Source organism: Sorex araneus, chromosome 2, assembly GCF_027595985.1.
Source record: "Sorex araneus isolate mSorAra2 chromosome 2, mSorAra2.pri, whole genome shotgun sequence".
Classification (NCBI taxonomy): domain Eukaryota; kingdom Metazoa; phylum Chordata; class Mammalia; order Eulipotyphla; family Soricidae; genus Sorex; species Sorex araneus.
The window spans coordinates 235,616,679-235,626,137 of NC_073303.1; the positions used below are offsets into that span (position 1 = coordinate 235,616,679).

Consider the following 9,459-nt stretch of genomic DNA (forward strand, 5'->3'; position numbering starts at 1 on the left):
GAATCACCGTGAGGGTACAGTTACAGATTTATACACTTTTGTGCTTATACTTCCCTCATACAAAGTTTGGAACCCATCCCTTCACCAGTGCCCATTCTCCACCACCCGTAAACCCAGTGTCCCTCCCACCCTCCCCAATCCCATCTCCCCCCCACCCCACCCTGCCACTGTGGCAAGGCATTCCCTTCTGTTTTCTCTCTCTAATTAGCTGTTGTGGTTTGCAATAAAGGTGTTGAGTGGCCGCTGTGCTCAGTCTCTAGCCCTCATTCAGCCCGCAACTCCCTTCCCCCACATGGCCTTCGACTACAATGTAGTTGGTGATCGCTTCTCTGAGTTGACCTTTCCCCGGAACGTGAGGCCAGCCTCGAAGCCATGGAGTCAACCTCCTGGTACTTATTTCTACAGTTCTTGGGTGTTAGTCTCCCACTCTGTTATTCTATATACCATAGATGAGTGCAATCTTTCTATGTCTGTCTCTCTCTTTCTGACTCATTTCACTCAGCATGAAACTTTTCATGCCCATCCACTTGACTACAAAATTCTTGACCTCCTTTTTTCTAACAGCTGCATAGTATTCCATTGTATAGATGTACCAAAGTTTCCTCAACCAGTCATCCGTTCTGGGGCATTCGGGTTTTTTCCAGATTCTGGCTATTGTAAACAGTGCTGCGATGAACATATATGTGCAGATGTTGTTTCGATTGTACTTTTTTGCTTCTCTGGGATATATTCCCAGCAGTGGTATTGCTGGGTCAAATGGGAATTCAATATCTAATTTTTTGAGAGTCGTCCAAATTGTTTTCCAGAAGGGCTGAACCAGTCGGCATTCCCACCAGCAGTGAAGAAGGGTCCCTTTCTCCCCACATCCTCTCCAACAGCGGTTGCTTTTGTTCTTTTGGATGTGTGCTAGTCTCTGTGGTGTGAGGTGGTATCTCAAAGTTGTTTTGATCTGCATCTCTCTGATGATTAGTGATGCAGAACACTTTTTCATGTGCCTTTTGGCCATTCGTATTTCTTCCTTGGTAAAGTTTCTGTTCATTTCTTCGCCCCATTTTTTGATGGGGTTGGATGTTTTCTTCTTGTAGAGTTCAACCAGTGCTTTATATACCATTGATATCAACCCCTTATCTGATGGGTATTGTGTAAATATCCTTTCCCATTCTGTGGATAGTCTTTGGATTCTGGTCACTGTATCTCTTTCGGTGCAGAAGCTTTTTAGTTTAATGTAGTCCCATTTGTTGATCTCTGTTTTTACTAGATTGCTTAGTTCCGTGTCACCTTTGAAGATACCTTTATCTTCAATATCGTGGAGGGTTTCGCCGACCTTGTCTTCAATGTACCTTATGGTTTGTGGTCTAATGTTGAGGTCTTTAATCCATTTTGATCTGACTTTTGTGCATGGTGTCAGGTCGAGTTCTAAGCCCATTTTTTTGCATGTGGTTGTCCAGTTGTGCCAGCACCATTTGTTAAAGAGGCTTTCCTTGCTCCACTTCACATCTTTTGCTCCTTTATCAAAGATTAGATGATCATACATTTGAGGTTGTGTGTGGGGATTATTCCACCCTGTTCCATTGGTCTGCAGCTCTGCCTTTGTTCCAGTACCATGCTGTTTTAATTGTTACCGCTTTGTAGTAGAGTTTAAGGTTGGGGAGGGTGATGCCTCCCATCATCTTTTTCCCAAGAATTATTTTAGCTATCCGTGGGCATTTATTGTTCCATATAAATTTCACAATTGCTTGATCCGCTTCTTTGAAGAATGCCATGGGTATCCCTATAGGGATCGCGTTAAATTTGTATGATGCTTTTGGGAGTATTGCCATTTTGACAATGTTTATTCTCCCTATCCATGAGCAGGGGATAAGTTTCCATTTCCTCATGTCCTCTTTTATTTCATGGAGTAGCGTTTTATAGTTTTCTTTGTAGAGGTCCTTTACTTCTTTAGTTAAGCTGATTCCAAGGTATTTGATTTTCTGGGGCACGATTGTGAACGGGATTGCTTTTTTTCATGTCCCTTTCCTCTGTCTCATTGTTTGCATATAGGAAGGCCATGGATTTTGGGGTATTGATTTTATAGCCTGCGACTCTACTGTACAGGTCAATTGTTTCTAAGAGTTTCTTACTAGAGCTTTTAGGTTTCTCTAGGTATAGTATCATATCGTCTGCGAATAGTGAGAGCTTGATTTCTTCCTTTCCAATCTGAATCCCCTTCCAAGACTGAGCCAAGAAGACGTGAAATACCTCAATAGGCCCATAAATATCAAGGAAATCGAAACTGTAATCAAAAGTCTCCCCAAAAACAAAAGCCCAGGTCCAGACGGATTCACTGGCGAATTCTTCCAAACATTTAAAGAAGACTTGTTGCCAGTTCTCCTCAAGCTTTTCCAGGAAATTGAAAAGACAGGAACCCTTCCGAACAGTTTCTACGAGGCACATATCTCCCTAATACCAAAAGCAAACAAAGACACCACTAAAAAAGAAAACTATAGACCAATATCCTTGATGAACACCAATGCGAAGATCCTCAACAAAATACTAGCAAATAGAATCCAACAACTCATCAAAAAGATCATACACCATGACCAAGTGGGATTCATCCCGGGGATGCAAGGATGGTTTAACATTTGGAAATCAATCAACATAATCCATCACATCAACAAAAATAAAGATAAAAACCATATGATCATATCAATAGATGCAGAGAAAGCATTTGACCAGATCCAACACCCATTCATGATAAAAACTCTCACCAAAATGGGTTTTGGAGGAACTTTTCTCAAGATAGTCAAAGCCATCTACCATGAACCTATGGCAAGCATTATCATCAATGGAGAAAAACTAAGGGCTTTTCCTCTAAGATCGGTGACAAGACAAGGATGCCCACTCTCACCACTTCTCTTTAATATAATACTGGAAGTATTAGCAGTAGCCATCAGGCAAGAAAAAGATATTTTTTAATTTTTGATAAGACTCTGTGATATAGAAAATGGTTCATTTCAGAATTGTTTCAGGCACACGATGTTCTCACCCCACTCCCAACACTAGTGTGATCTTCCCTCCACCAATGGCCCCAGGTCCCTTCAACCTACCTGCCCAACACCTGGGCAGGCAGAAAATAAACAGATTTTGTCCTACAGGGGCAAGCTCATTCCTAACAGATACACAACCATCCATCAATAAAAGCAACAATTCCGGTGTGCTGTTCTGAAAATAAGAGAAAACACCAAAACACAGAGACTGAAGGGTATGTACAAGACAAGGAGGCCCAGACAAGGAAAACAGAGTATGTGGGGACACAGCTTTGCCTCCAAGGATTCTATCCCCAGCATCCCATAGAGTCCCCTGAGCATCATCGGGAGTAATTCCTGAGTGCAGAGTCAGGAGTCAGCCCAGGAACCTTTAATTGGGAGCTTTGAGAATTAGCCCCAGGACATCCCTGCTCAGGTTTAATGCTCCTGATCTACCCCCACTTTGTTCCTGATTCAGCGACCTCTGAACAAGACAAGTAACTTGCTGTCCCCTTTTGTTGGAACCCACCACCAATTGTGGCATCTCTGTATGTTAGCACAGGGTCTGGACATCATTAGTCCACTCTCCTTGCAGCGGGTGTAGGTTGGCATCGTGCAGATGGGCCCTTGGTCAGTATTTGATGTCAGCTATAGGTCCATTTTATTTGTGTTCAGCAGGTGGAGATGAAGTGAGGCTTACGGACAGCTCTGGACACTTCCATGTCGCCAGCAAACAAGTGGCTGTCAGTCAAGCTGAACCTGAGTCCCAGAAGTGCTCACTGACAAATACTATGTGGAGACCCCAGCAGGGTAAGGCATCTTCTCGACTGTGTCCTGATCCATCTGTTGTCATTGACAAGTGTTGGCTGGTTCATCACAACACAGGTAGGGGGAAAGAATTCTGCATGGAGGGACAACAGGGACTTAATTAAGAGCCGTGTTCCTCGGTCAGCATAGCAATAATCCTAATCGCCTTTCATAGAACAACTGTTGTGGGAAAGTCTCTGTATATTTATGATGTCATTATACCCTTATATCTGCTTAGAAGCTTAGGGACATATTAGGCTGTGCTCAGTGATCCCTCCTGGTGGGGCTCAAGGAGCCCTCTGGAGTTCCAGGATTGAACTGTGGTCAGCAAGGCAAGCGCCCTCCTCATGTAGCATCACTCCGGCCCCAACTCCAACTTCCCTGCAGATCCACAGGCTCCATGGAAGCAGCAAACCAGACAGAAGCATCACAGTTCCTCCTCCTGGGACTCTACGAGGATCCGGACCTGCAGCCCATCCTCTTCGGCGTCTTCCTGTCCATGTACCTGGTCACGGTGCTGGGGAACCTGCTCATCATCCTGGCCAGCATCTCCGACCCCCGTCTGCACACGCCCATGTACTTCTTCCTCTCCAACCTGTCCTTGGTGGACATCTGCTTCACCACCACCACCATCCCCAGGATGCTGGTGAGCATCCAGACGCAGAGCCAAGCCATCTCCTACGCGGGCTGCCTCACACAGGTCTACTTCTTCATTGTATTCGTTGGCTTGGACAATTTCCTCCTGACCGTCATGGCCTATGACCGCTACGTGGCCATCTGCCACCCCCTGCACTACATGGTCATCATGAACCCCCGAGTCTGTGGCTATCTGCTGCTGGCATGCTGGCAGGTCATCATCTGGGTAGCCCTGTGGCACATCCTCCTGGTGGCGAGACTGACCTTCTGTGTGGGCACCGAGATCCCCCATTTCTTCTGCGAACTGGCCCAGGTGCTCAAAGTCGCCTGCTCGGACATCCTGATCAATAACGTTTGCCTGTTACTGTCTGCGATCGTGCTGATTATAGTTCCCCTCGGGGGCATCCTCTACTCATACTCAAAAATCATTTTGTCTCTAATGTGCGTGTCCTCCAGGAAGGGCAAGTCCAAGGCCTTCTCCACCTGTGGCTCTCACCTCTCTGTGGTCTCCTTGTTCTATGGCACCACCCTGGGTGTCTGCTTGAGTTCTGCAGCTACTAACATGTCTGAGAAAAGCTTCGTGGCCTCGGTGATGTACACGGTGGTCACCCCCATGCTGAACCCCTTCATCTACAGTCTGAGGAACAGGGAAGTCAAAGGCGCGCTGGGCAGACTCCTCAGTCGAGCCGTAACTTGTCAGTGATGGGCCCCGAGTGCAAGATTGGGGGACTCTTTGGTCCCCAAGGCTGGTTCAATGGAGGGATGAAAGGCCCTGAGTCAGTTTCTCCTTCAGAGACAGACTCGGTGACTCCTGAGCTGACGGCACGTTGGTCGTTGGTTTTATTCCTCTTTGGATTTTTCGGGAACTCCCTCTGCAACTTTATTTCTTTCCTTTTCTTCTCTCTCAGGAGCTTCTAGACTCATGTCTTTGGTCTATGTGGCTCATGACATTCCCAGGGTTGAAACTGAAGGCTTTGTCTCCAGCCAGGCTAGTGTTTGCCCCAATTCTGCCCAAACGTTCTTGCCCCCCCCACGAAGTTGAATTCTGCTGGTGATTCCCGGAGAAATGGGATGAGGTGGGCGGTATCAGTCACCCACGTCTCATCACCAAGGGACTTCTGATCCAGTCACATTGTGCTGTGTTGGTGGATAAATTCACGTTTCTTCCAGACATGCTTCTGCAATATTTCCTCTTAGCTGCCCCATTCCTCATGTGAAGAAGAGAGATGAAATGGACTTCCACCAGCCCCCCTCCATACCCACACTTACCCCCACAATGCTTCAGTCCTTCTTTCCTTTCTTTCTTTTTTCTTTTTTTTTTTTTTGGCCACACCCAGCAACGCTCTGGGCTTACTACTAGATCTGCACTGAAGAATCACTCCTGAGGGGGGGTGCTTGGAAGTCCATATGGTTTGCCAGGATCATCCTGTGTTGACCACATGCAAGGACAATGCCTTACCCGCTGTACTATCTCTTGTACCTTCTGTCCTTTTTTTTTCTTCTTTTTTGGTCACACCCGGCGATGCACAAGAATTACTCCTGGCTCTGAACTCAGGAATTACGCCTGGCAGTGCTCAGGGGACCATCTGGGATGCTGAGAGTTGAACCTGGGTTGGCTGCTTTCAAGGCAAATTCCCTGATGGCTGTGCTATTGCTCCAACCCCTGTCCTGCTTTTTCAGGACAGATATGTTGTAGGGTTTTATCTTTCTCTTTTTTTGTCTTTTTGCATCATACCTGTTGATGCTCAGAGGTGACTCCTAGCTCTGTGCTCAGGAATTAGTTCTGGTAGGGCTCGGAGGACCGTATGGGATTCTTGGGATTGAACCAGGGTCAGTTGCATACAAGGCAAATGCCCTACCAGCTGTACTATCACTCCAGTCCCTATTATTATTATTGTTATTATTATTGCTATTATTATTTTTATTTTGGCTTGTTTTTTGAGCCACCTGGTGCATTCAGGACTTACTCCTGGTTCTGAATCAGGGATCACTCATGCTGGAGTTCGAACCAGGGTTGGCTGTGTGCAGGGCAAACTATTTCTCTAACCACACGCACATTCTATAGTTTTAAACTTCAAAGTAGAAATGTGGACTTGCAAATTGTCTTGTTTTGATCATCAATAGTACTAATAAAATCCCTAAAAAATTATGCTTTCCTCTTGGTAGTCTGTCCTTCACCCTCTTCCTTCCTTCTTTCTTCTTTATTTTTTAAATATATGTAGCAGATATTACTTACTTCAGTTACTGGCATAAAATATCATCCCAATTGTGTTGTAGCCTAGAGTTGAGTGACTATGTACATCCAAGCTCTAACAATCAGCAGGCAGAGCAACAGGACAGCATGAAGGGCACTGGCCAACCTGGGTTTGATCCCCGAACCTAGGTGATCCCTGACTGTAGAGCCAGTGTCAGCCCTGAGCCGTAAATGGCTCCAGAACAAAAACAAACATAAAGTCCTTAAGAATCAATACTAGGGTATACATGTAACCCCAACAATCATAAGCAAATTAAACAAATTTGCTAATTTTACCTGTTAAAATTTGGGTCTCTTGGCATCAGGTTGCTGACTCTGTGGTTTGGAATTTGGCTCTGTCATTCCTAAATGCCACTTACAAAGGCGCCTGTCAAGAGAGCAGTGGTGGGGGGAGAGGCACAGAGGTGAGAGAAACTGGCACCGTGGGTAAGGGAAGTTATCTCTGGTGGAGGGATCAGTGTGCAGTATTGTATGTCTCAAACTCAACTATGAATAACTTTGTAAATCACCATGCTTTAATTTTTTTAATATGTTGATTTTTAAAAAAAAGTAAAAATAGGGGCTGGAGCCATAGCACAGCAGGTAGGGCGTTTGCCTTGCACACGGCCGACTCGGGTTCAATTCCCACCATCCCATATGGTTCCCCGAGCACCACCAGGAGTAATTCCTGAGTGCAAAGCCAGGAGTAACCCCTCTGCATTGCTGGGTATGACCCAAAAAGCGGGAAAAAAAGTAAAAATAAATCAATTGAATAAATTAGTCTAAGGAGAGGTGTGGAGCGAGGGAGGGAGCCTTGAGTGTTGGTGTGAACATCAGTGATGGGTTCGGACAAAGAACACTGAACACCCCCAACTCAATTAAGAGCTTTATGAATACGGACAGGAATAAAATCAACCCAAAGTCAGTGGCACAACACCACACGCATTTTATTTGAAGGACAAGAATTCTCACAGGGAATGTCTGTGAGAGACGAAGGTCTGTCTCGTTTCTCTGGACTCAGCTGGGAAGGTGTGTGGAATAGCAGCAAGGAGAGAATTACCTAGAAGCTTCACGTCTGTTTCTGCCACCAAGGCTCGACAGAATTGCAAATGGAGCCCTGAAGGAATGGCCCCCTGCATGGGGTGTGTGCGGGCCACATAAGCAGAGTAGCGCAAAGGCGGCTGAGTAAGTAAACTCCTTTCTGCTATATCCAAAGACTTAAGGCTATTCATGCAAGCAGGACAAAAGGTTTCAGTGGATGCCCCATGAAGCCACTCTCTGGTTGGGGGCATGTTAAAGATTTTATTATTTCCTAAAAATATCTCCCTACGATGGTTGCCACATTTCCCAAGTTAGTTCTGATGTTTGCTTTTAAAATAAAAGCTGTGGGGCCACAAATGTTGGTGCCCAGGGCTTACTCCTGGCTCTGCACTCAGGTATCACTCCTAGCAGGACTCAGGGGACCCTATGGGGTGACGGGGATTGAACCCATGTTGGCCGCTTCCAAGGCAAGTGTCCTCCCCTCTGTACTACCTCCCACCCCCCAATTAATCAATAAGAATATCCCCAATCCACAAAGATCCTCTGAGCCCCATTTTATCTCTATTTCTGATTGTACTTGTCTTATGACCCTAAGGGAACCTCTCCATCTGGATGGGGGAAGATAAGATTTGAAATCTCTGACCAATTTTTCTTTTTCCCTGCCTCATTGCTTGGGAGAAAGAACTGCCCTCAGCAGATAAGTCTACACAATGACATAGTTATAGGAGAGGGAGAGCCTGAGGGAGAAGGTCAAGTCTTTCCTGTGCCAGGACTGTGGTCTCTGGACCACAGGACACTGAGAAGTTCCCCTGATGAATCAGCAACCCGTCCCAGTGCCCACACCAGATCTCCTGCAAGAAGACCCAACTGGCGTTTACTTGGCCACATCCTGCCATTGCTTTGTTTTTATTTTGAGACTTGGAGTGGTGTGTTCTACGGAACACACCCACTCATTACTCAGGGATTCTCCTGCTTTTGTTTGGGGACCAGTAAGTTTTGATCTGGACTTCCAGTCGGCTCTGGGCTTCTTTTTACCTTGGCTTTTCAGAAAGCAGAGAGGTGCAGGGGGCCACAAGGGACCACAATCCTGGCATAGAACTGTGCCAGGAGAACACAAAGGATATTTGAAATTCTCCCCCGTGTTTTCCACTTCCTAAGGGTCTTTAGGTCTTGTTCCCCGCACCTCTCTGCAATCAGACAAGCAATGGTAAGAAGAAAAGATGGGGATGGGGTAGTAGGAGTGACAGTACATGGGGTAGAGTGTTTGCCTTGCACACGACTGAACCAGGTTCTATCCCCAGCATCCCATGTGGTCCCCTGAGCACCGCCAGGGGTAATTCCTTAGTGCAGAGCCAGGAGTGATCCCTGTGCATTTCTAGCCGGGTGTTACCCAAAAAGCCAGAAAAAAAAGAGCCCACATGTGCCAGGAAAGCCTGTGGTTCTGGAGAGATAGAAAATAAACATCAGCAGAAGAGCCATGATGAGGAGCGAGAATCAGGGTCTAGACCTAGAGCTGGTGTCCATGGTAGCATCTGCCTCTGCCAGTCGCCACTCCTGAGAGCGTATTTGGCAGGTCCCTTGTGGGCCTTCACCCCAGATCTGCTGAACTCCAAAGCTCAGGGCCTGCCCAGGAACTTCTATTTTTTAATTATTTCTCTTTTAGTGCATCGCCATGATGTGCAGTTACAGACTTACAAACTTTCATCATTATATTTCAGTTATAAGATGATCGAGTAC

At 46.1% G+C, this 9,459-nt stretch overlaps 1 protein-coding gene across 1 annotated transcript; it reads left to right on the forward strand.

Annotated features, from left to right (window-relative positions):
* Positions 1-4,212: 4,212 nt before the first annotated feature.
* Positions 4,213-5,151, forward strand: LOC101543254 (olfactory receptor 7D4-like). Its single transcript, XM_004619523.2, has one exon. The coding sequence runs from the start codon at positions 4,213-4,215 to the stop codon at positions 5,149-5,151; it is 939 nt and encodes a 312-aa protein (XP_004619580.2).
* The last annotated feature ends 4,308 nt before the right edge of the window (positions 5,152-9,459 follow it).